Below are 25,747 nucleotides of genomic sequence, written 5' to 3'. Positions count from 1 at the left end.
GCTTTCTCTAGTTGTGGCAAGCAGGCCTCTCACTGTCGCGGCCTCTCTTGTTGTGGAGCACAGGCTCCAGATGCGCAGGCTCAGTAGTTGTGGCTCACGGGCCTAGTTGCTCTGCGGCATGTGGGATCTTCCCAGACCAGGGCTTGAACCCGTGTCCCCTGCGTTGGCAGGCAGATTCTCAACCACTGCGCCACCAGTAAACCCCTGTACCTCAGTTTAAAGAAAAATTTTTTTAAATCTTTGGCTGCGTTGGGTCTTCATTGCTGCATACGGGCTTTCTCTAGTTGCGGCAAGAGGGGGCTACTCTTTGTTGCGGTGTGCAGGCTTCTCATTGCTGTGGCTTCTCTTGTTGTGGAGCACGGGCTCTAGGCGCAGGGGTTTCAGTAGTTGTGGCATGTGGGCTTAGTTGCTCTGTGGCATGTGGGATCTTCACAGACGAGGGATCGAACCCATGTCCCCTGCATTGGCAGGCGGATTCTTAACCACTGTGCCAGCAGGGAAGTCCCTGTACCTCAGTTTTTAAAAAATTTCAGAAATAGCAGAAGTAAAACACTGGATCACCGGAATAGTAGTAAAAGTTTATTGCACACACACACAATCACACACACACACACATACACACAACAGTTTGCAAACTGGGGCACTCAGAACATGGAAAGAGGCTCAAAGGTATATTTTTATAAAGCAGCTTATACAGTGAGGAGGCAGTGGTTGTTTATTCTTCACAGTGGTTGGTTATACTATTAAGAGTTTTCCTAGTGATAGGGAATGGGTTAAAAGTGGTTACCTCACATTAATTTTGGGGAAGTTTAAGTTTCGTTTAGGATTTTCAGAGGCATTAACAAGAAATGGCCCAAGTTAAGTTTTGCTTGTTTTACAGAATAAGCTAAATTAAGTTTTACTTGTATGACTAATCTGATTTGTCTGCTCAGGGAATTTCCAAGTCTGGGCTCCATTTGTGTTTGATTTTTAACAATGTGAAATTACACAATAGTCCTTAGCTGGATGCCAGGCACAAAGTAAGCATTCATTTAGCCATCATTATTAAGTGGTGTACAAAGCATTTACTATATGTTTATTTACCCCATTTCTTTTTTGTCCTCCCTCCAAACCTTGTCTCATTGCCTCTACTTTGCTTCTCTTTGATCCTGAGCAAACTCTAACAACCTTGGGGCATCATCTATCCCAGCCACAGCCACTCTAAGCCTTGCTCTAGCCCTGATCTATTTGATCTTCATTCTCCTGTCTCTCCCTTTCCTTATCTCTCATTTTCTTCCCTGTCCTTCCCTCTCCCCTCTCTCCAGACTCTGCCTTTGGAGTCTAGAAGCTCTGATTTGCTGTATGGCTATGGACAAATAAGTCATTTAATTGCTGAGTCTGTTTTCACATCTGAAAAATGGGAATAACAACATCTACTTTATATGATTGTTTTGCGCAGTAGATTATAATGTTCAAGTGCTCTGTAAATATACAGCGCCTTACAAGCGTTAGTTACTGGCGTCTCTCATCTCTATTCCCTTCCACTCTTCCTCTCCTTAGACTGTGGGACTTAGTGAATTCTTCCAAATGAAAGGTTAGGATTTAACGCCAATAGAAGTGCAGATTTGCTGGTTGGTCACGCCTTCCACGCCTAAAAGAACCAATCAGAGCGTCCGGAGAGTGGCGCGGCCTCTCTCCACTTGGAGGCCACCTTTTATAGAGCTTGCACTTTTCTCCGTCCTTGCGGACAGCTTGCTTTCGCCTTGCACCCCGGATTCTCGTCCTTGGAGGTGGGGGTCCTTCCCCTTCCTCGTCTCAAGCACCCAAATTTTGGCATCGCTAGAGGTGAATGGCGGGAACCGGAAGTGTGTGGAGCGGCGGCGGGTACCCGGCGAATCGGGTCTCAGGCGAATCGCCGGAAGTAACAATTGCTACGGGAAGTTTCCGCCAGCTTCGCTATGGCGGCGATCCCTCCAGACTCCTGGCAGCCGCCCAACGTATACTTGGAGACCAGGTGAGGGTCTGGCCTCTGGGCCTGGGCTGGCGGAGGCGACGCGGAGCCCAGGCTTAGCCGCGGGGCTGGGTTCCCGGCGCGCTCCTTCGGGAGGCCGACCTCCTCGTGGAGCCGCGGTCGTGGGGGCGGCCTGAGGGCTGAGTGGGGACCGCCACTGCCCGCGTCCGAGCTCCGCACCGACTCGCGCTGAGACTTTAGCGACAGAGTCCCGATTGCCTTCTTCTCACCCCTCCGTTCATTCATCCTTTCATTCAACTAACGTGTATTGAATCTACAGGCCGGGGACGTAGGATCTGAGGGTCAGAGGTGGATAAAACACAGCCTTGCCTTTAGAAGCTTACAGTATAGTGAAGGAGACAGATTTGTAAATATTAAGGTTGTAAGTAGCACAGTTGTATAAACAGATTTTTAGGAGAACACAGGAAGAAGCACATTTATTCTCTCCTATCAAAGAGTGATAATACTGAGCACAAACAGCTAGTGCCATGCCCCTGATATGTAGCATCACATTTAGTTTAATCCTCTTAGCAACTCAGATCATGTAGGTACAATTCCAGCTTCTCTCCAGTTTTAGCAGGAGAAATGTCAAAATTTGCATTGTAAATGGCTTGATTAAACCCATGTAGCTAGTAAGTAGGGGAACCTCATTTGGAGCCTGGTCTGTCTGCCTCACGTGCTAGGTTCTTTAGCCCCATTCATTCCATTGCCTCCTTGGAAAAAGTTAAAAGTGATCTTTCCAAAGTAGGACAAATAACCTAAAGTAACTTCTTACTACTACAACAGTATAAAATTGAAATTCTGTAGTCTGACCTTCATCCTGGCCTTTCCCTACCTCTCTCCCTACATCTGCTGTTCTCACATCAGCAGCCAAGGTCCAGCCATCGTCTTTCCATTTTTCTATTCTTGCCCATGCTGCTTTTCCATCAGAGCACAGTTCTCTCAGATGCTGTTCTTGCCCCTTGGCCATTTTCCCCACCTTCTTAATGAGAAAATTCTACTTTTTCTGGCCTCAACTTGAAAGTATGTTATTTCTGAATTCACCTGTTAGTTTTTTAAATTACAACATAAATCAAAATTTAAATCCAAGCAGTTGTAGAAGTCTATAGAATAAGAAGTGAAAGCAACTCTTCTCTGTAAAAACACCATTAGTAGTTTGTTGGATCACCATCCAGATCTTTTTCTCTGTACACATAGGCATCTCTTTTATGTTCTATTTTTAAACAATAATAAGATTGTATGATCATATTATATATATATATTTTTTCTGTAATTTGCTTTTCTTTCACACACTAGTACATGCAGCCTTCCGTAGTATGGATATTTCATAATTTAGTCATTCCCTCTTTGAAGACTTAAATTGCTTCTCATATTTTTTTTGTTAGGACAAATAACTGGCATAAACATCCTTGCACATATTGTATTCTTAAGCATTTTTGTAAGTTTCTCCATAGAATAGAAACTTAGAAGTTGAAATTGCTGTCAAAAGGTATGCACATTTCAAACTTGTATAGGTATTTTCTGATTGCCATTCCAAAAAGTTATTCCCTGTATTTTACAAATATCCACCAGAATGTTGCTCTGTGAGAGGAAAAGCACTTAGAACTGTATCTTGCACAGAGTAGTTGTTAATCCGTGTTGAATGTTAGGAGTGTGAAGGATGAATTGCCAGTAGAAAGGCTTTTAGAAAGCTATGTTCTAGCACATAGTACATTTATTAACAGAGTGCTTACACTGTGCTTGGCACTGGGTATTCAGGCTATACAGAGTTGACTCAGTTCACACATTCTTGGAGCTTAAAGTCTAGGTGAGTGATGAAATGGAGGGGAAGGCACCTGTCCTAAGTCTTACTTCTTCCTTTTCCTTAGCACTACTTCTAGGGGAAAAGCACTCATCACATTGGACAGGTATAAAGCTTTGAAGTAATCAGATTTTGCCTTTGTTGTACCCTTCCTAAATATACACAAACTGTACCTTTTTTTTCCCATTAAATTTTTTAATGAATAGGTAGTAATTTACATAGCTCTAAACTACAAAAGCTTTAAAAAGATATTCACTGAAAACCTTCCTGTCTCCCGTTTACCCACTTTCCACCCCCACCCAGAAACTTATATATGTATAAATAAATTTGAATTCCCAATTTTTTAATGTCCAACTTAAAAAAAATTACAGATTAAGTGTAAGATTTTTTTCCCCTAATTCAGGGGTTGGTTATATTGGTTTCCAATGATCAGTGATTTCTTGTATACAACGTGTTAGAATTTTTAGTTGTCCATGGTTATTTTGCTTAAAAGAAGTACCAGAAGCCCCTGCATGTTTTACTCAAAGGAGGTATCTGTGTTTATGTTATTTGCATTGTGTTGTTTTCCTTTGCTGAGCATGAAATCTGATATTTATCATAATTTCATGATTTATAAGCTTGAAAAGGAAGAGTCATGGAGCAGTCCCATAATGTTTCTGTCTGCTGTGACCTTGTTCTTGACTGGAGCTCTACTGTCTTCTCCCCCTGCAGCATGGGGATCATTGTGCTGGAGCTGTACTGGAAGCATGCTCCAAAGACTTGTAAGAACTTTGCTGAATTGGCTCGTCGAGGTTACTACAATGGCACCAAATTCCACAGAATCATCAAAGACTTTATGATCCAGGGAGGTGACCCAACAGGGACAGGTACAGTTAAGTCAACGTTAGTTTCTGAAGCCTCATGCTGTTATAACTGAGTAGAAGGTAGCCAGGGCTCTCTTCCACATACCAGGGACTGGGTTAGTTGATTCTGGTGACTACTTCTGCCCTTGCTAGCACACCCCCTTCCCCAAACACACACCAGTGGAATTGACCAGAAACCAATCTTGACTCCCGGACTTTATAGAGCTTCTCATAACTTTCGTGTATTGCTTACTAAGAGCAAATAATGTTTGCCTGAATTATAGTAATGCATAGAGTAGTCTGGATAATCAGGAGTAAAGAAGGACATTTTCAGTGTTTTGAGGAAAAGAAAACAGTGGGTTCTTAGATTGATTCATTCATTTAACAAATACTGAGCACCTGCCTTGTGTCATATATTTTTCTGAGCTCTGGGATATGGCTGTGCCTAGAGAAAAAAAAAAAAAAACAAAACTTCCTGCTCTCAATAAAGCAGGAAAAGGACGTGGGGATGGGATTTTAGTAGAAAGGTCAGGGAAGTCCTGTCTGAAAGATGTGATTGGAACAGAGATCTGAAGGAAGTGAAGGAATGAACCTTGTGACTGAGAGAAGAATATTCCCATGGAGGGAAGAGTAGACCCAGAGGCTGTGAGTCAGGAGCCTAGATAGGAGATCATGTAGGACCTTGTAGGGCATAGTAGAGACTTTGGGTTTTATTCTGAATAAGATGGGAGCCATTAGAAGGTTTTGAGGAAAGGAGTGACATGATCTGACTTATTCTTTAAAAAGATCACTCTGGGAATTCCCTGGCGGTCCAGTGGTTAGGGGTCTGTGCTTCCACTGCAGGGGGCACAGGTTCGATCGCTGGTCGTCAGGGAACTAAGATCCCACATGCTGTGTGGCACAGCCAAAAAAAAAAGGTCACTCTGACTGCTGTTTGGAGAATAGATGATGTGGGGCAAGAGTGAGAGCTGGGAACCAGTTGGAAAGCTGCTGTAGTCATCCAGTCTAGATATATGTGGTTGGACTAGCCTAATAGTATAGACGGTGGTGAGAAGTGACTGGATTCAGGTTATGTTTTGATAGAAATGGAGCCAGTGGGATTTGCTGAGGTTGGAAGCTGGGAAGGACAGGTGTGTGAGAAAGAGGTGGTCAAGGATGACTTCAAGGGTTTTAACTGGAGTTAAGTGAAATGTGAAGGTGGAGAGAGGAGCATGTTTGGAGGGGGAACATCAAAAATTTGGTTTTGGTTCTGGACACACTATGTTTGAAATGCTTGTCAGATCTTCTGGTGGAAATGTTGATTAATGGGATATGAGTGTGGAGTTCATGGAAAGGTTGGGGATGGAGGTATGAATTTGGGAGTTATCATTGTTGAGTTAGGATTTATTAGTGAAATTGGTAGATGCCAACATTTATAAGTTTCAAGGGCCCTTGCTTCCCAGTCTGCATTTTCTCTCTGCTAATTCCAATACCTGCTCTTTTGCCTTTAAATAAGCTTGGTTCTTTCTGTGGCAGTTTTTTCTCAGTCTTTTTCTTCCTTGTCATTCTCAGTTGTCCTTTATCCTTTATGATGAAGAGGCATTCTAGTTTTTCAATATATATGGACGCATTTCAAAATATAGAATATAGAGGAAAGTAGAAAAAAGAATGGAAAAATCACTCATAAGAGGGAATTTCCTTGTGGTCCAGTGGTTAGGACTCTCTGGTTGGGGAGCTAAGATCCTGCAAGCCATGCGGCGTGGCCAAAAAAGAAAAGAAAAGGAAAAAAAAATCACTCATAAGTTTAGCTCCTAAAAATTCCTAACCACCATTAGCTATTCCCCCAATGTCCCACCTCTCAGAAATGATGAACGTTAACTTTTGGCGGCCATTATTCTAGACATCTTTCATTTCAGATACCTAGTTAAAAGGATGGATAACTAGCTAGATGGAAATAATTTCAAGAGAATAGGCTATGTCATGCATGCTATTGTTTTTAAAACAAAAAGTATTTTATTTAATTTTGTATATACTTAACAGAAAAATTGACTTCCTGCTATGAAAGATGAGACAGTTAGTACTTAAATTTCTACCCATTCCTATTGTTTAGGGAAAACTTAGTTTTACTTGCTTCCTATGTTGGGAAAAACTCAGTTCTTCCCTCCTGGGTTTTTCCTTTACTTTTATATGGTCGCACAGAACACTTCACTGACACTTCTGGTCACCAAATGTATGGAATTTTTTCCCCACAACAAGCAGTTCCCTGTGACACCAGCTGTGTTTGATTAATTTGCTAGAGCAGGTCAGAGAACTCAGGGAAACCTAAGTGCTTACTTACATTTACCAGTTTATTAAAGGATATTGTAAGGGATACAGATGAACAGAGATGCTTCAGGTGAGGTGTGGGAAGGTGCTGAGAATGGGAAATTCTGTCCCCATGGAGTTGGGGTGCATCATCCTCCCAGGGTGGATGTGTTCGTCTGCTTTGAAACTCTATAAACCCTGTACTATTGGGATTTTATGGAGGCTTCCTCATGTAGGCATGATCAATTATTAGCTCCATTTCTAGCCTTTCTCCCCTCCTTCCCTCTCTGGAGAAGTGGGTGGGGCAGGCACTGAAAATTCCAAGCTTCTAATCATGACTTGGTCTTTCTGGTGACCAGCCCCCATCCAGGATTCCACCCAGAGTCACCTCATTAGAACAAAAGATGGTCCTAGTGCTCTAATCACTTAGGAATTTATAAGGGCTTCAGGAGCCTGACCCTATCCCCTGTGTCAGGGATAGGGTCAAAGACCAAATATTAGAACAAGAGATGCTCCTGGTGTTCTTACCACTTAGGAATTTACAAAGGTTTTAGAGGCTCTGTATATATAGGTACATCTTTTTTTCTATTATCTCACACCTGTCCTCCCTCCCTTGCTCCCACTTTTTTGTTGTTAGTTTTATTTTTCCTTATCAGAGTTTCCAGCATTTTCCATTCTGCACCCGTGAGTCCCTCAGTTACAGTGTGGGTTCTACATTTCAGAGGGTTCAGTGCTCACCACTAGGCTTTTCTATTCACAAGTGATAGAAGGCAGAATTTATTGTCGAGTGGTTTTTATTGCAAGGGCTGGAGGGTGTTATATTTTCAAACTCAATCATGTTTGAGAATTTCTGCCAGTTAGGCTTATAGTTGAAAAAGATCATGGGGCTTCCCTGGTGGAGCAGTGGTTGAGAGTCCGCCTGCCGATGCAGGGGACACGGGTTCATGCCCTGGTCTGGGAAGATCCCACATGCCACGGAGCGGCTGGGCCCGTGAGCCATGGCTGCTGAGCCTGCGTGTCCGGAGCCTGTGCTCCACGGCGGGAGAGGCCACAACAGTGAGAGGCCTGCGTACCACAAAAAAAAAAAAAAAAAGATCATGACTTATTTACTGTTCTTGGGCCAGACTAATTCTCTCAGATCTTTTTAGACAATTTTGCTCCATTGCCTTCTGGTTTTGAACATGGCTCTGGAGAATACTGAGGCCAGATTTACTCCTTCCTTCAGTTCAGGGAAATTTTTAAATTTGTATTTCTGAATATTTTCTCTGTTACACTTACTGGATTTTATGTTTCAGGAAACTAGTTATTCCTTATTTCATTGCCTTTGCCTTCCATATCTGTCACATTTCTCCTGAGTAAGTGAGATGATATTTTTCTATTTTTTCCTGCATCCACTGAAATAATCTCAGACCTTTACTCTTTGCCTTATTCAGTTTTGAGCCCTGTTTATTCTGTTCTTTACTGCTCTAATTTATTTATTAGAGCTGTCTTGGTGTCATTTGGCTCTCAGTCTGTTTTCTCAGCTCTGCAATCTTTTCACCTTATTCTGTTGATTTGTTATCTTGTCTTTGAGCTCTTGTTTTCTTGGATTCTTATTTTTGTTGAAGCATCTGTAGCTGAGACAACCATGGAGAAGCCCTTCTTGGATTATATTTTCTCCCTTCTTTTCTTTTTTTTTTTTTTTTTCGGTACGCAGGCCTCTCACTGTTGTGGCCTCTCCCGTTGCGGAGCACAGGCTCCGGACGCGCAGGCTCAGCGGCCATGGCTCACAGGCCCAGCTGCTCTGCAGCATGTGGGATCTTCCTGGACCGGGGCGCACGAACCCGTGTCCCCTGCATCGGCAGGTGGACTCTCAACCACTGTGCCACCAGGGAAGCCCATATTTTCTCCCTTCTTTCTCTCCTTCCATTTGTTGTGTATGTTTGCATAGTCTCTGTGCCATTTCTTGTTGTCACGTCCATGCTTAACGTCGGAACCTGCATTGACCTTATCTTTTATTTGCTTGGGTACAATGTAAGTGGATTCTCTTTGTCACTCTTCCTACCTTTGTGGGACCAGTCATCTTCCCCATCCCAAATGCTAGGTTGCTTTCTTTCCATTTTATTCTAGCCTGCTGAGGGTGTGGGAGAGAACACCAGCTCAGCCCACAGTGAGCCCCTGTGGGAGGGCTGTTCTGTTCTATCTTCCCAGACTCCATGCCGGTGGTGTCCCTCTACCCCCACCCCAGGCCCTGGGTAGCCCCTGGGTACAGCTGTAGCAGAGGAAAAAGAGGCCTCATACCTTTTTTTCGTTTTCAGCTGGGTTTCTATAACAGAAGACATATTAGCGAGAGAAAATCATACAAATTTATTTAATATAAGTTCTGCATGACATTTCCTTTATAGGGAAATGAAGACCTGAAGAAGGGGTTACCTTGAGCGTTTTTAGGCTAGGTTTGATAAAGAGTGGAAAGTTGTGGGAAAATGTGAGCGGACAAAAGGGGTATGAGTATAAGCTCAGTGTAGTAAACTAGGGGAGACTTAGCAAGGCTTGTTCATTCAGATTCCTCTTGGGTGTCCCTCTTTCATGAAAGTAGGGATGTTCCTTTCCTCCAGGTATATGGAGGGAACCTCTCATTTGAGAGTCTTATGACCCACTTCAGAGGAATGTCAGAAAGTCCTTCCTGCACCTGCTGTTTCTCACATTCCTTCAACTTGAAATACTCATTATGCCAGGGTGCCTAATTTTGGAGTAGCATGTCCTGATCCCTGTCATGGCCCTGTGTTCCTCCACCTGACTAAGGTGGTTGTTGCTATTATCCTGACCTGCCACTCCTGAGCGCCTGTGGTGTGTGGGCTTCTGTCTTCAAGGGCTTCTTAACTTCTTCAGGGTTGTTCACCCACTCCCCTTGTTGGCTTCTCAAAATTGGAGGGTATTTGTGAGAATTCTCTGGGTGACACTCCTCCTTTCCTGATTACTACTTTTCAGGAGTGCAGGCAGAAGGATCTCTTATTTCTTTTGACTCTTTTCAGAATCAAATTTCTGTCAAAAAGAGTCAAATTTCTTTTGACTCTTTTCAGAATCTTTGGAATAAGTTTGTCTCCCTTTTCTTATTTGGTTGTTGCTGATGAATTTTTGGCTTTGAAAGAAAGTGAATTTTTTGTGTTTGCTTCATCAGTTATTGGGGAAGGCTGAGTCTAATTCTGCTTCAGTCCACTTTCTTTATCTGAAAATGTCCTGTCAACACTTTGTTGTACTTCTCTCCTGTCTTCTTCCTCTTTCTTGTTGTTATGAGATAAAATTTTAATTCATAACACCAGTGAACTGAGAGTTCTTGATTAGTGTACAAGAATTGGAAGTGACTCAGATGTGAGTGCTCTTGTCAGAGCTTCCCTGTATTTCTGTAATTAGTTTGCAATCCTTCATAATGTCACATTTCCATGAGGTAATTTTAATGAAATTGAATCACTCAAAAGATTTCCAAATAATTGCGTCCAGCTTCAAGTATAGTGAGCCTGTTGGCAGGCTTATGGTGGAAGGCAAACAGGAGTTAGGCCCTCCTGGGTCACTAGTGTGGACTGCTGGCTGACTAGGTAACATAATTTTTGCTGAACATCTCAGATGTGGCCAGCATGTGGCATTCTGGGCTCTTCAGCAGGTCGATGTAGCTTTTCTATCCCCGATGTATCCTTTCTGTCCCTCAGTCCGGCTCCTCTGGAACTATACTTTCCATGTCTTTCTTTCTTTCTTTTTTAATTTTTTTAATTAATTAATTAATTTTTGGCCGCATTGGGTCTTCGTTGCTGCGTGCAGGCTTTTCTAGTTGTGGTGAACAGGGGCTACTCTTCACTGTGGTATGTGGGTTTCTCATTGTGGTGGCTTCTCTTGTTGTGGAGCACAGGCTCTAGGCGCGAGGGCTTCAGTAGTTGTGGCTCGTGGGCTCTAGAGCACGGGCTCAGTAGTTGTGGCACACGGGCTTAGTTGCTCCGTAGCATGTGGGATCTTCCCAGACCAGGGATCGAACCCGTGTCCCCTGTATTGGCAGGTGGATTCTTAACCACTGTGCCACCAGGGAAGTCCTCCAGGGTCTTTCTGATACACCTTTGCCAGATGTTTTCTCAATTCAGATGTCTTTGACCTCCTGCTTCATTTTAAACCATTTTTCTTCTTTTAAATTTCCTTTATTGTAATAACTCTATGCTGGATCTTCTCTTAGCCCTCTGAATGTCTTTTCTCTGTTTTCTACTAACTTCTTCTCTTTATCCTCTTCCTATAAGACATGGCATCCTATCAAGCTCTTCCTTTCACGTTTCCAGCTCTGCACTTAGCCTCACAGTGCTCACCAGCTGCCGTGATTACAGTGATTAATTATGTGCTGATTATGCTGTGTGTCACTCTCACTCTGATTTCATCTCACCTCTTAGTAGCTCCAGGAACACCTGAAATTTAACGTGTTGAACAGCAAGCTCTTGTTAATTTTATTCATTTGATGAATATTTGCTAAGAATCTGTGGGGTATCCTGTACTATTCTAAGGCCTGTGAGGAGTATTTAAGCATTAGAAGCCAAGGCATTTTTCTCTTCTTTGCAGAGAACCCTGCCCTGCCAAGAAGACAGTGTATTCATTATAAGAAACAACTAGAAAGTAATAATATGATAAATATGCAAATGCATGGTGGTATGCTATGGATTATGTATAGAACATTTGTTGGAATAATTCATAATGAGAGAAAAAGTACAGTGGAATGGGGTTAGAATGGGATGGAGTAATATTTTGAGGTGGGCCTTGAAGGAAATGTAGAATTTTAACTTTTGAGAGGACGGGGAAGGGCATTTTATTGATAGCTTTAGGAAGAAGAGTGAATACAGAATGGAGGCACAAGTGACACACCTGTAGGGTGTGAAGGAGAACCCACCACCCCAGGTGTCGCGTCTCATGCTGGACTGGCTCTGTGACATGACCCAGCCACCTCTCCACGCCCAGGACAGATGCATAAAATGTGATTTCTAAGACCCCCAAACTGCATGCTTAGGGGAGAGTAAGGGAGGAGCAGTTTGGGGCAGAGTACACAGAGTAGTAGGAGACAGCATGGGGGTTAAGATCGGGCCAGTTCATGGAGACTCCCAGATGGGAGTTCAGATTTGAATTAGCATCATTCGGGGACCATATGGGACTCTTGATTAGAAAAATGTGTGAGGACATTTAATCCAGCCGTGATATACGGCAAGTAGTATAGTGTGGGGGTGAACAGAGGGTCGTGGAGCCCGCTGGGCTTGGGGTTGAATCTTGGCTTCACATGAACACTTACTAAGTGTTATGTTAGACAACTTATATGACCTTGCTGAGCCTTCTTATATATAAATGGGGAGTGTGGTTATTTGTACCTCATGAGGATTGTTGTGAGTAGTAAACGAGCAGATGTTTATAAAATGGTTAGCACAGGTTCAACACAAAATAGGAGCTCAAAAAAGTATGGGTGTTTATTATTTATTTTGGTTGTTAATTCATGTAACAAATGTCTGTTGGACTCCAGGCATTATTCTAAGAGCTGGGGATACAATAATGAATAAGAAAGCCCTCATGGAACTCTCATTCTGGTGGGAGAGGCAGTGAACAAATAAGTACGTAGTACACTGTCAGGTTGTACATGACAAATGATATGGAAAAAATGATGTACAAGGGGTTAGAGCAGGGATTCTCAGCCTTGGCAGTACTGACATTTTAAGCTGGATAATTCTTTGTTGTGGGGGCCGTCCTGTGTATTGTAGAATGTTCAGCTGCATCCCTGACCTCTACTCCCTAGGTGCCAGTAGAAGTCCTCGGTGTGACAGCCAAAAATGTCTCCATGCATTGTTCAGTGTCCCCAGGGGGCAGAGTCACCCCTGGTTGAGAACCACTGGGATAATGAGGGAGGTGCTACTGTGGATAGTGTGATTAGGGAAGACCTCTCTGATAAGAAGGAATTTGAGCAGAGCTCTGGATAAAATAAAGTAATGAACCATGAGAATGTCAGGGACAAGGACAATCCAGAGGGAATGGCAGTCAGAGGTCTTAGAACCAGAATGTGCTCTGCAAGAAGCAGCACAGAGGCCACTGTGGCTGGAGCAGGTGAGTGAGGGGGAGAGTGGCAGGAGGTATCAGAGAACCAGATCATGGAAAGTCTTGTAAGTTGTGATGAAGACTTTGGACTTTGTCTGAAGTGTGATGAAATGTCACTGGAGGATTTTGAGCAGAGGACTGCCATGATGAGACTTGTTTTAAAAGGATCCCCTGACTTCCACATGCAGAATAGACTGGTGTGGAAAGCAGGAGGCAAGGCCGGAAGCAGGGAGATGAATTAGAAACTTTCATTGTTGTCAAAGCTAAAGCTTATAGTTTGCACTGTGGTGATAGGGGTTCTGTTGGTTCTGGTCCTCTGGGAAGCACATGCCAAGACAGAGTGAGAAATCCGAGATTTAATGGGGTAACACTTGTGAAAGGTAAAGGGGGAAGGGAACAAGTGTTGGAAGGAGAAGTCTTCACATATCAGTGCAGGTCTAACTTCTGTAAAAGGAGAGAGGGAAGTGGAGAAGGAGCCAGTAGAGGAAAATGAAGAGCTGCCAGTAAGGTGGGATTTCAAGAAAGGTGACATCAACTGTCCGATGCTGCTGTTGGATCAGGCAAGGTGAGGCCTGAGGATTGACCAGTGGTTTTAATGACAATGTAGTGGTTCTGATGACCTTGACAAGAGCAGTTTCAGGGAAGTGGTGAGGGCAAACATCTGAATGGAGAGCGTTCAAGAGGCTGGAGAAGAAGTGGGATGGGTTTTTTCTGGAAATTGATGAAGAGAAATGGGGAGATACTTGGAAGACAGTGTTGTTGTCGTTTTTCCAAAATGTGAAATAGTAATACCATGTCTTTATGCTGATAGGAGTGATCTATCAGAAAGAAAAACTGATACAGGAGAAGGGAAAATTGTACCTGCAAAGTTCCTTAAAGGTGAATGGGATTGATTAGTATGTGGTGGTGGGATAGTCATTTGAACAATTTATTTATACAGTGTATTAATAATGGATGAAGCAAGGTAAATGGGTAGAGATGTAGGAAGGAAAGTGGATTTGGTGATGAGAACATGTGAAAGCTTTCTTCCTTTTTCTCAGTGAAATAAGAAGCAAAGTTATCCACAAAGAGCAAGGAGCAGAGGGGGAATGGTGGAGGTTTGAAGACAGAGGAACTGGCGTAAACTTGGGCAGACTGCCTTCCAAGGTGGACTGTTGGTCACAACCTACAGTCGTCTCTCAAAGAAAATTCTCAGATTATCTCAGTTAAAGGAGGCTCATCATCACTGATACTACTGTGTTTGCTTCATGTTATATACTACATGGTTTCCATGCATTGTCTTATTTAATTCTTATAACAGTCCTATGAGACATAAGTGCTACTACTGTTCCTATTTTTTTTTTTTTTTTTTTTTTTGCTGTACGCGGGCCCCTCACTGTTGTGGCCTCTCCCACTGTGGAGCACAGGCTCTGGACGCACAGGCCCAGCAGCCATGGCCCACGGGCCCAGCCGCTCCGCGGCACGTGGGATCATCCCGGACCAGGGCACGAACCCGTGTCCCCTGCATCGGCAGGCAGACTCCCAACCACTGCGCCACCAGGGAAGCCCCTGTTCCTATTTTTTGAACAAGGAAACTGGGGCTTAGAGAGGGTAAGTATATTGCTTAAGGTTACACAGCTAGTAAGTGGTGTAGTGGGAACCGAAATCCAGATCTCTCTGACCCCAAAGGCAAGTGAGGAAAAGAGGACTCTATCTTAAGAGCTAAAGCTTCTTGGAGAACTGTAGTATTGTTTGCTGTGTTAGATCTGGTATCTGGCATTTGCCCTGGTAATCCAATAGTAGCTCCACTAGTCAGTTCACCCTTCCTACTGTTACTAACAAAGTGATTGTATCAATTTGGGATGCTTCTGGCTGCAAGTAACAGAAAACTCAACCACAGAGGCTTAAACAAAGAGAGCTTTTGTTTTTCTCACATAACACAATGTCTGGAGGTAAGCAGTTGCAGGCACTGGTTCATCTGCCCAGCAGAGTTGTCAGGGACCCAGCCTTGCTGTGTCCTTCCACTCCATCATTCTCAGTGTGTTGGCCTTTGGTCTCAAACTTGTCTTATGGTTGCCAGGTGGCTGCTGCTGCTCCTGACATCACCTCTGCTTTCAAAGAAGGAAGATGAGGAAAGAGCTATGGGTGAAAGACAGGAGTGTGTTGTCCTTTTTTAATCAGGAAAGCTATAGCTTTCCTAGAAGCTCTACTCAGTGGCTACTGTTTATGTCAGTAAGTCAGAACTGGGTCATCTGGCAACCCCTAGCTGCAAACGGGACTGGTCAGTACCTGCCTTTTTTGTCTCTGAGGTTGAGGTAGGCCATGGAGAAGGGGTTGGAAATGCTCAGAGGATATTTGCGGTATGTGTTAGAGGCTCTCTTGCTGGAAGAGAGGCTTTGATTGGTTTGGTTAGTTGCCTTCTTGTGTCGAATGCCTCAGGCAGAGCTTTCACGTGGGCCTCCTAGTGGCTAACTGGCTGACCTGTGGCTGCTTTAGGGCTGGATATTAATCTGTGATTCCATCAGCTGTGGCATGGGAGTGGTAGGCACAGGTAGCACCAAGTATGGTAATCTTTGTGTGAGAGACCACTCTCCATGTCTTAGATGCCATTCTAGTTCATCTTGAGAGGTTTCTACGGTCAGTGAGCAGGAGAAGGAAGAAGCACATCAGAGCAGGTTTTTTGTTTTTGTTTTTTAAAGAAACAGAAAGCACAGATTATAAGGAAAAAGATTAAGGAATTTCAACTGCAAAAAATTCTTTGCATGAGAAGATCCCATTAAAAAAGTGAAAAAAGTAGGAAGATGGCAGAAGAGTAAGACGCGGAGATCACCTTCCTCCAAACATTTAGAGAAGAGCTAACACCTATCCTTCTCAAACTTTTCCAAAATATAGCAGAGGGAGGAACACTCCCAAACTCATTCTACGAGGCCACCATCACCTTGATACCAAAACCAGACAAAGATGTCACAAAGAAAGAAAACTACAGGCCAATATCACTGATGAACATAGATGCAAAAATCCTCAATAAAATACTAGCAAACAGAATCCAACAGCACGTTAAAAGGATCATACACCATGATCAAGTGGGGTTTATGCCAGGAATGCAAGGATTCTTCAATATATGCAAAACAATCAATGTGATAAACCATATTAACAAATTGAAGGAGAAAAACCATATGATCATCTCAATAGATGCAGAGAAAGCTTTCGACAAAATTTAACACACATTTATGATAAAAACCCTGCAGAAAGTAGGCATAGAGGTGAACTTTGCTCAACATAATAAAGGCCATATATGACAAACCCACAGCCAACATTGTCCTCAATGGTGAAAAACTGAAAGCATTCCCTCTAAGATCAGGAACAAGACAAGGTTGCCCACTCTCACCACTCTTATTCAACATAGTTTTGGAAGTTTTAGCCACAGCAATCAGAGAAGAAAAGGAAATAAAAGGAATCCAAATCAGAAAAGAAGAAGTAAAGCTGTCACTGTTTGCAGATGACATGATACTATCCATAAAGAATCCTAAAGATGCTACCAGAAAACTACTAGAACTAATCAATGAATTTGGTAAAGTAGCAGGATACAAAATTAATGCACAGAAATCTCTGGCATTCCTATACACTAATGAAAAATCTGAAAGTGAAACAAGAAAACACTCCCATTTACCATTGCAACAAAAAGAATAAAATATCTAGGAATAAACCTACCTAAGGAGACAAAAGACCTGTGTGCAGAAAATTATAAGACACTGATGAAAGAAATTAAAGATGATACAAATAGATGGAGAGATATACCATGTTCTTGGATTGGAAGAATCAACATTGTGAAAATGACTCTACTACCCAAAGCAATCTACAGATTCAATGCAATCCCTATCAAACTACCACTGGCATTTTTGACAGAACTAGAACAAAAAATTGCACAACTTATATGGAAACACCAAAGACCCCGAATAGCCAAAGCAACCTGGAGAACGAAAAACGGAGCTGGAGGAATCAGGCTCCCTGACTTCAGACTATACTACAAAGCTACAGTAATCAAGACAGTACGGTACTGGCACCAAAACAGAAAGATAGATCAATGGAACAGGATAGAAAGCCCAGAGATAAACCCACGCACATATGGTCACCTTTTCTTTGATAAAGGAGGCAGGAATGTACAGTGGAGAAAGGACAGCCTCTTCAATAAGTGGTGCTGGGAAAACTGGACAGGTACATGTAAAAGTATGAGATTAGATCATTCCCTAACACCATACACAAAAATAAGCTCAAAATGGATTAAAGACCTAAATGTAAGTCCAGAAACTATCAAACTCTTAGAGGAAAACATAGGCAGAACACTCTATGACATAAATCACAGCAAGATCCTTTTTGACCCACCTCCTAGAGAAATGGAAATAAAAACAAAAATAAACAAATGGGACCTAATGAAACTTCAAAGCTTTGGCACAGCAAAGGAAACCATAAACAAGACCAAAAGACAACCCTCAGAATGGGAGAAAATATTTGCAAATGAAGCAACTGATAAAGGATTAATCTCCAAAATTTATAAGCAGTTCATGCAGCTCAATAACAAAAAAACGAACAACCCAATCCAAAAATGGGCAGAAGACCTAAATAGACATTTCTCCAAAGAAGATATACAGACTGCCAACAAACACATGAAAGAATGCTCAACTTCATTAATCATTAGAGAAATGCAAATCAAAACTACAATGAGATATCATCTCACACCAGTCAGAATGGCCATCATCAAAAAATCTAGAAACAATAAATGCTGAAGAGGGTGTGGAGAAAAGGGAATCCTCTTGCACTGTTGGTGGGAATGTAAATTGATACAGCCACAGTGGAGAACAGTATGCAGGTTCCTTAAAAAACTACAAATAGAACTACCGTATGACCCAGCAATCCCACTACTGGGCATATACCCTGAGAAAACCATAATTCAGAAAGAGTCATGTACCAACGGAGATGGAAACAACCTAAGTGTCCATCATCGGATGAATGGATAAAGAAGATGTGGCACATATATACAATGGAATATTACTCAGCCATAGAAAGAAACGAAATTGAGCTATTTGTAATGAGGTGGATAGACCTAGAGGCTGTCATACAGAGTGAAGTAAGTCAGAAAGAGAAAGACAAATACTGTATGCTAACACATATATATGGAATTTAAGGAAAAAAAATGTCATGAAGAACCTAGGGGTAAGACAGGAATAAAGACACAGACCTACTAGAGAATGGACTTGAGGATATGGGGAGGGGGAAGGGTAAGCTGTGACAAAGCGAGAGAGAGGCATGGACATATATACACTACCAAACGTAAGGTAGATAGCTAGTGGGAAGCAGCCGCATAGCACAGGGAGATCAGCTCGGTGCTTTGTGACCACCTGGAGGGGTGGGATAGGGAGGATGGGAGGGAGGGAGACGCAAGAGGGAAGAGATATGGGAACATATGTATATGTATAACTGATTCACTTTGTTATAAAGCAGAAAAAAAAAGTGAAAAAAGTAAACTGGAAAAAAGTATTTGCAAAAGCATTAACTGACAAAGGATTAGTATCTAGAATAATCCTGCTAATAAAATATATATAAATTTTAAAATGTGAAACCACTCGGTAGAAATGTGGCTGTTGACAGGAGGGAAGCTAAATAGCCAGTAAACAGGAAATTATGCACAGTTTCAGGGAAACGCAGTTTAAAACACACAAGAGATCTGACACCTTTCAGACTGACAAACATTAGAAAAAGCCTGGCAAAAGGACCTCGAGCAGTAAGGGTAAGAGTGAGAGCACTGTGGGTGGGGTGCACATTGGGGCCACTTCTGGCAAGATAGTTGGGGAAATCTAGTAATGGTGAAATGCTGATACACTGTGAGCCTGCATATCCCCCATGAGGTATAGTCCCTGAGAGCTCCTGCACTTGTGTTTGGGAGACAGTATAAGAATGGTTATTGCAGCATGGTTTATGATAGCAAAAACATTGGAAAGATCCTAACTATCCATCGCCGTGAGAAAAGATGGTGTTGTAATCATTTAGTGGAACGAATGCTACAGAGAGCTGCATGGAACAAAATGGATGAATATCACTTACAGTGGTGACCCAAAAAAAGCTAACTGAAGAAGAATATATAGAGTATAATACCATTTATATAAACCTAAAAACATGCAAACAACAATACATTTGTTTAGGGATGCATACAATATGTAGGAGAAAAGAAAATGCACGGAAATGACAAACTCCTGGTCAGAAAGGGTAGTGGTGACCTGAGAGGAAAATGAGATCCTTCACAGCAGTTGTTAGCTCTTGGGGGAGTGGTGGAGTTGGGGTAGGGAAACAGGGTGTGTGTGCCTGGGGTCTTCGACTGGATTGGCCACACTTTATTTCTTGAGGGGAGGTTGCACAGTTGTTTGTCGTATTATTCTTTGTATCTTTTTATGTCTGAAATACTAAATACATTGAATAAATGTTTAAAGGAGAGGGCAGAAGAGTGGAAGAACTTTGAGGGCACAGAGTTTGGAAAACAGGCCTGTGCCTGTCTCCCTTGTATCTGTACTAGAGGAGGCACACAGCACGTTTTTATCACAGAGCTTCCTAATTTTTGGCTTTATATGTGATCATTGACATCTGTTGCCTGCTGTGCACCAGAGAACTCTTTAATCACTCCCTGTCCATTTCTCCACTATTCCGCATGCCCAAAGGAATGTTTTGATTGGAATTATTTGTCTTTCTGACAATTTGCTGCAAACCCTACTGAGTTGAATTAGGTTATGAAAAGATAACATATTATGATTAACTGGTGCCTTCGAGGCCCAAACTACTTGCAGTTGGTCAAACTATGCCTAGTGAGTGAAGTGGGGCTTCCATGCCCTTTCCTCTCATCTCCTTCCGATTGCTTAAGCCCCCAGGCTTTATCTGTGACTCTTGACTGGCCTATCCTGTTTGTGGTGCCATTCATATGTTCGGTTTCAGTTCCTTGAGAGTGGGGCCCTGAGGTTCTGGCAGTCCTTGGCTTGCAGAGATCACACTTCCAAGGCTCAGCCTGCAGACAGACAGTGCACTGCTGAGTTTCATCCTCATCATGCTCATTCAAGCCCTGGAGGTAGGGCTTGACCTTAGTTTGTCCCCATAGTCCTCTTTCTCCTCTCTCATCTTCAGCCCTAGCACTTCTACTAACCAACCCCCCACCCCAAGCTCAAGCAGGAACCTTGACTCTGTAGTCAGAGGGAACATACTGGTTATATAATTGCTGTTTGGAGGTATACTGGCATGTTGGAATTTTTGGAATGAATTTTTACATAGTTTGGTAGTTCAGTAATTTTCCAGAAGCATGGGTAGCCTGGGCCAGGTGGGAGGTTTCCCCAACTCTGTTAACATTCACCCCCATTCCTCTTTGCATGAGAACAGCGTTTTCTTCCTGAACCGGGGGCTGTGACAGGCTCCCTGTGATGGAGCATCCTAAAAGACACAGCAAAGGATTTTTTTACCATGGAAACACCTTAGCAGGGCCCAGGGGCCTCTGGGGGTGGACATGGTGCTTTAACATGCTACTTTCACAGCAGGCTGTAAGAGGAAGTGAGCTCCTTGCCTCTGGCTTGTTTCCTGTCTGCCAGGCAAGCAGAGTAAGCTGATAAATCTGTTCACTTTGTTTCAGGCTGTTTTGTCTTGACTGGTCAACTTGGAGAAACCAAAGTAGTTCAACAAGACATATGGTTGACTAAATAATTTAGAGAGGTATCTCCTATTAGGACATTTTTTCCTATGGAAAAATCTTATTTAACGTATCATTTTTCTCTAACAACAAAACCTGGGTGCCCAGAACAGCAAGGGTATGCTATGGACTCTTGTGGATATATAAATAACCTGTGGTGTTGCTAGCAAATCATTCCCAATGCCATGTTTCTTCATATTCTCCTTACAGCATACTGCTTCTCCTCCCAATGAATTCTCCCTACTGTAATATTATTCTTTTCTGCCACATTGCCACTCAGCACTGTCCTTGTTTCTCCTTAAGCTAGTTATCTTTGACTTAAATGAATTTTATTTTCCTTCATCTAGGTTAAGGATGACAAATAGGTTTCAATTCTTATGCCGTATCTGATCCATTAAAAATGGCTGCCTGGATTTCTGGGTTGATAAGGATTCAGAGCCCAGTCTAAGCTCAGCAGGGAAGAGTGCTGATTGATTAGCAGTGTCTGTGATGGACATAGGGTTAGGACTTGGAGCACTCCTGTCTAAAGTACCCATAAAAATGTAAAAAATTAGGAAACCTCTTAACACATCAAACCATGAATGGTGGTTATTTGTAGATGGTTAGATTACAGGGGACTTTAATGTTCCTTTGATAATGATCTATGTTTTCTACATTTTGACAGTGAAAATGTATTACTTTCATAAGCAGGAAAAAAGCACTCAGTGTTATTTTGAAAAGAAACGTCTTACCTAACTGAAACCAGTGACTTGAATGTGCTGTGCCAATGCTCGATTCTGCTGCCGGGCTGTGTAGTTGCAGTGTACTTAGCACAGTGCTAGGCGCGCTCACTGATTGTCCTTGCCTGTACTCCAAAAGTCATTTAACCCTGGACCGTGGTTCTTGGTGTGAGGTGGAATGTGGGCTGATTGGTTTCCTGTCTTCTAACTGGCAGGTCGAGGTGGTGCATCTATCTATGGCAAGCAGTTTGAAGATGAACTTCATCCAGACTTGAAATTCACAGGTAGGTATATGACGTGTCTGGACTGGGTAGGAAGAGGGAGTGGATTTTAAAAGCTCACTCTTTTGGCTGTGATTCAAGGTGAATGCCTGACACCGTGGCCTGGTGCCATGTAGCTGCCCAGCTGCAGAGCCACAGAGAGCGCTGGCGGATTAGAGAAAGCGGCCTCAAGAGTCCTGAGCGATTCAGAGTGCCGATCTGAGTGATCTTGATTCTAACTACTTGTTGAATGTTGCTGTTATAAGCTTCCTCAAAGAAGCAGTTGACCTTCTTGAATTTTTGAGGGGAATTGAGAACATGGTCCAGAGTTTAGCAGGGATCATCATGGATAGAGGCTAGGGAGTAGGTGAAGACAAGGAAGATGAGGCCATCGGGTAGTGCAGTTTTTAGCGCTTGTGCAAGGGCAGAGAGCCTGCCCTGAGGGGAAGGTTGTCTGGTCGGGTGGTTGGTCTGGCTTCTTTTTATCCCTAGGCTGGTGTTGCAGATCCAGGCTGGAGCTATGGGGGTTATTCATACTCTTTCCTCTCTTCCTTTTTCCCGCCAGGGGCTGGAATTCTCGCAATGGCCAATGCCGGGCCAGACACCAACGGCAGCCAGTTCTTTGTGACCCTGGCTCCCACTCAGTGGCTTGACGGCAAGCACACCATTTTTGGCCGTGTGTGCCAGGGTATAGGAATGGTGAATCGAGTAGGAATGGTGGAAACAAACTCCCAGGACCGTCCTGTGGACGATGTGAAGATCATTAAGGCATACCCTTCTGGGTAGACTTGCTGCACTCTTGGGCACGCCCAGGTCTTCTGAGATGGCCCCAGTGAACCAGTTTCCAGATGACCTAGAATGACACGTAACTCTAAACTGCATTTTGGTCTTGCAAATCTGAGGTGCTGAGGAGGCCTGGGGTCTTGGGTGAGTTAGAGATGGAAGTGTATTTTAATAGGATGCTTCTTTTCTCTTCCCCAGTGCCTGTGTTAACAGAGCATTTGCAGAAATGCCCATGCGTGATTGTTCACAGGTTACTGCTCACTGCAAATGACCCATACTGCTCCTTCTTGTGTGTATCTGCTCTATACACTTGGAACGAAATGAAGGCAACTCTGTCATTTCGCAGTGCCTAACCAGCCTCTTCTTGCAGAAATTTATATTCTGGGCTACACTGCAGTCTTTGGTGGTGACAGCTGTAGAATTCAAAACCAAGTAGTGTCTATCAGCCTTCTTAACTGTGTGCACCCCCTATTTCAGTCTCTTGCCTTTGTTCTTCCAGGGATTGTATGCATCTCTATATATATTTTGCCTCTCAAAACCAGAACATCAACACTGCTGTTTCCGACACTTAGACATCCCACGCAAAGCCACATTGAATTTTTGCCAAGTGAAAAATGCATCCAACAATCAAGTTTCTAAGAATGTGTCAAGTGGGGAATGATAATGTGTAATAATTGAGAAATTAATTTATTAAAAAGAAGCAGAAGCGTTGACCATTTTTTCCCCAGGAAGGAGTAGAAATCTATAGTGAGCATATGGAAAGACTATGAATTCTTCTTAAAAAGCAGTATCTTCATAAAGGAGAAGCACCACTTAAGTTTTTTGTTTTTTTTTTTTTTTTTGCGGTACGCGGGCCTCTTACTGTTGTGGCCTCTCCCGTTGCGGAGCACAGGCTCCAGACGCGCAGGCTCAGCGGCCGTGGCTCACGGGCATAGCTGCTCCGCGGCATGTGGGATCTTCCTGGACTGGGGCACGAACCCGTGTCCCTTGCATCGGCAGGCGGACTTTCAACCACTGCGCCACCAGGGAAGCCCACCACTTAAGTTTTTTAACCTAAGACTTTAGAGAAACTAGATAAGAGATTTTATATATATATTTTTTAATCTTTCTGATTTTTTTAGGGAGGGGGCGGTGAGAGAAAGGAAGTTAATACCTATGGAATACATAGAACTTCCAAAATAAAATGCCATTGATGGTTGAAATCACTGCTGTAGTTTGATTTTAAATATTGTATGAGGTTCTAACAGCCATTTGGACCTCTGAACCCTTTCAAGTAGTATTGCAGGACTGATATTCAAGTTTTCATATCATTTTAGGTTTTTGCATCTCTAGTAGACTTCTCCCATCCAATAGTAGGTTTGACTTTAAAAAAGTAGCACCAAAGAAAGAAGTAAGTGATGTTGATTAGCATTTCTGAGTGAGGGGGAATCCCCTGTAGATTGACCAAGTGGATGTGCTGAGAGACCTGAACCATTCCCTGAACTTGGAAGAGATACACCTGCATGTCATCACAAGCCCAGAGGCAAAATGTGTTGTGGTGTTTGTTTTCTTTTTTTTTTTTTTGCGGTACACGGGCCTCTCACTGTGTGGCCTCTCCCATTGCGGAGCACAGGCTCCGGATGCGCAGGTTCAGAGGCCATGGCTCATGGGCCCAGCCACTCCGTGACATGTGGGATCTTGCCGGACCGGGGCACGAACCCGTGTCCCCTGCATCGGCAGGCGGACTCTCAACCACTGCGCCACCAGGGAAGCCCCATTGTGTTTGTTTTCTTAAATGGGTAGTCTGTTGATTGAAAAGGGGATTATAGCTTAACTGTTTATCCTTATCACTCTACATATTTTGGAAATGGTGATTTACTTTATGGAATGGCCAAACAAGGTTCTGTTCCCCAAGCCTTCCCCATGTTCAGCCTCTTTCTCCATCTTTCTGTCTCTTTTCTCTGAAAAAACAAAAAAGCAAAACCCATCAACAAACTATATAAATGACTTTGTAACCTCCCAGAGATGGTTTTGGGGTATAGAGTACTATTCTGGGAAAATAGAAATATATTTCTTTCAGCCTGGACTGGGTGGACATAATTGGACCCACCTCTAGGAGCAAGGAATAAGACACTCAACGACTGACCTTCCAGAATTATAATCCTGAAAATCCCTGCTTTCACCCAGGTCATTGAGAGAGGTGGAAACATATCACCGCTACTTTGAGAAGTAAAGAAGGTTGTGATTACACTGGGAAGAGCTACACAGGCACAGGTCCTTGTTTCTGGGTAATATACCAGATGTATGCCGAGGTGATCACACATGCAACATATGCCAGTTTTCCTAAAGGATGTGACCTCAAAGAGTAAAACTTGAACTGTTTCAGTTTCCAGTGATTCTGCCAGTTAGCCAGAGATATAGAAATTCCTGACTCTGTGTAAAGGGAGCTTGTGTAAAAGGAATCCTGGTTGATCCCTTCGTCATACGAGTGTCTACACCCTCTCTGGAAAAGTACAGTTACGACAAGTCTTGTGGAAGTGGGGTGTGCTAGGGCACAGATAGCTCATTTCAGTCACAGCTCAGATAGATCAAGGTGAAGGTAGGTTATGCAGAGAATGCAGGATGAGTTTGTAACTTAGATGGAGGTTAATGAAGATAGGTTGTGGGACTGTGAGAGCTAATCAAGGGACAGGAGATTAGCTTTGGTGGGAAGGGTAGGAGATTCCAGACTTTTTAGAGAAGGCTTGAAGTTGGGAGTAGATAAGCCAACGAAAGAAGCCTTCAAACAACTGCCCATGGGATGGGTTAGAAGTTTGGTACCCAGACTGGAAAGTGCGTGGCCCCCAAGGGTCTTAGCCCAGGGCTTCTCACTCTTTGCCACACTCAAGAATCACTGGGGAGCCTGCTAGAAAGCAGATCCGGATTCAGCATCCGGCTAGAGATTCTGGGTTTCTAACCAGCTCCCAGGAGATGGTGACTGCTGGTCCAGATACTACACTTTGAGTGGTGAGAGCCTAAAGGTCATATTTGTCAACATGAAATTGGGGTGGGGAGTGGTTCCTAGAGCATGGAGCAATCAGGACAATAACCTTTTCTTCTGCCTCCTAGACCAGTAGTGGTCTTAGAAAACGGAAGGGATTCAAAGCTCTTGGCTTTGGCTGCTAAGATTGAGCTTTAAGAAACAATGCTCTTCCACCTTCCGTTCCCATTTAGTACACCGCGGACATCAGACCATGTGTGACACTAAGATCCTGTGAGGGTCCCAGAGTGGGTGAGATGGTATGGTTCAGTAGATATCACAGAAATTCAGGGGAGA

General features: G+C 43.2%; 1 protein-coding gene across 1 annotated transcript; it reads left to right on the top strand.

Annotated features, from left to right (window-relative positions):
* The first annotated feature begins 1,661 nt into the window (after nt 1-1,661).
* Nucleotides 1,662-24,345, top strand: PPIL1 (peptidylprolyl isomerase like 1). The gene is made up of 4 exons (XM_032647820.1): nt 1,662-1,993; nt 4,503-4,657; nt 21,625-21,693; nt 22,235-24,345. Exons 1-4 carry the CDS (start codon nt 1,938-1,940, stop codon nt 22,453-22,455), a joined length of 501 nt encoding a protein of 166 aa, XP_032503711.1. The 5' UTR covers nt 1,662-1,937; the 3' UTR covers nt 22,456-24,345.
* Nucleotides 24,346-25,747: the final 1,402 nt, after the last annotated feature.

This window comes from Phocoena sinus, chromosome 11, assembly GCF_008692025.1.
Source record: "Phocoena sinus isolate mPhoSin1 chromosome 11, mPhoSin1.pri, whole genome shotgun sequence".
In the NCBI taxonomy this organism is placed as follows: Eukaryota; Metazoa; Chordata; class Mammalia; order Artiodactyla; family Phocoenidae; genus Phocoena; species Phocoena sinus.
Note: the sequence above shows the minus strand (reverse complement) of the source record. Positions and strands in the feature narration are given on the sequence as shown.

Bases quoted from the DNA above. Each gene is read 5' to 3' on its own strand.
- PPIL1 (XM_032647820.1), top strand. From the start codon at position 1,938: ATGGCGGCGATCCCTCCAGACTCCTGGCAGCCGCCCAACGTATACTTG. The intron at 4,658-21,624 runs GTACAGTTAAGT...TCTAACTGGCAG, and splicing joins AGGTGACCCAACAGGGACAG to GTCGAGGTGGTGCATCTATC. The intron at 21,694-22,234 runs GTAGGTATATGA...TTTTCCCGCCAG, and splicing joins TCCAGACTTGAAATTCACAG to GGGCTGGAATTCTCGCAATG.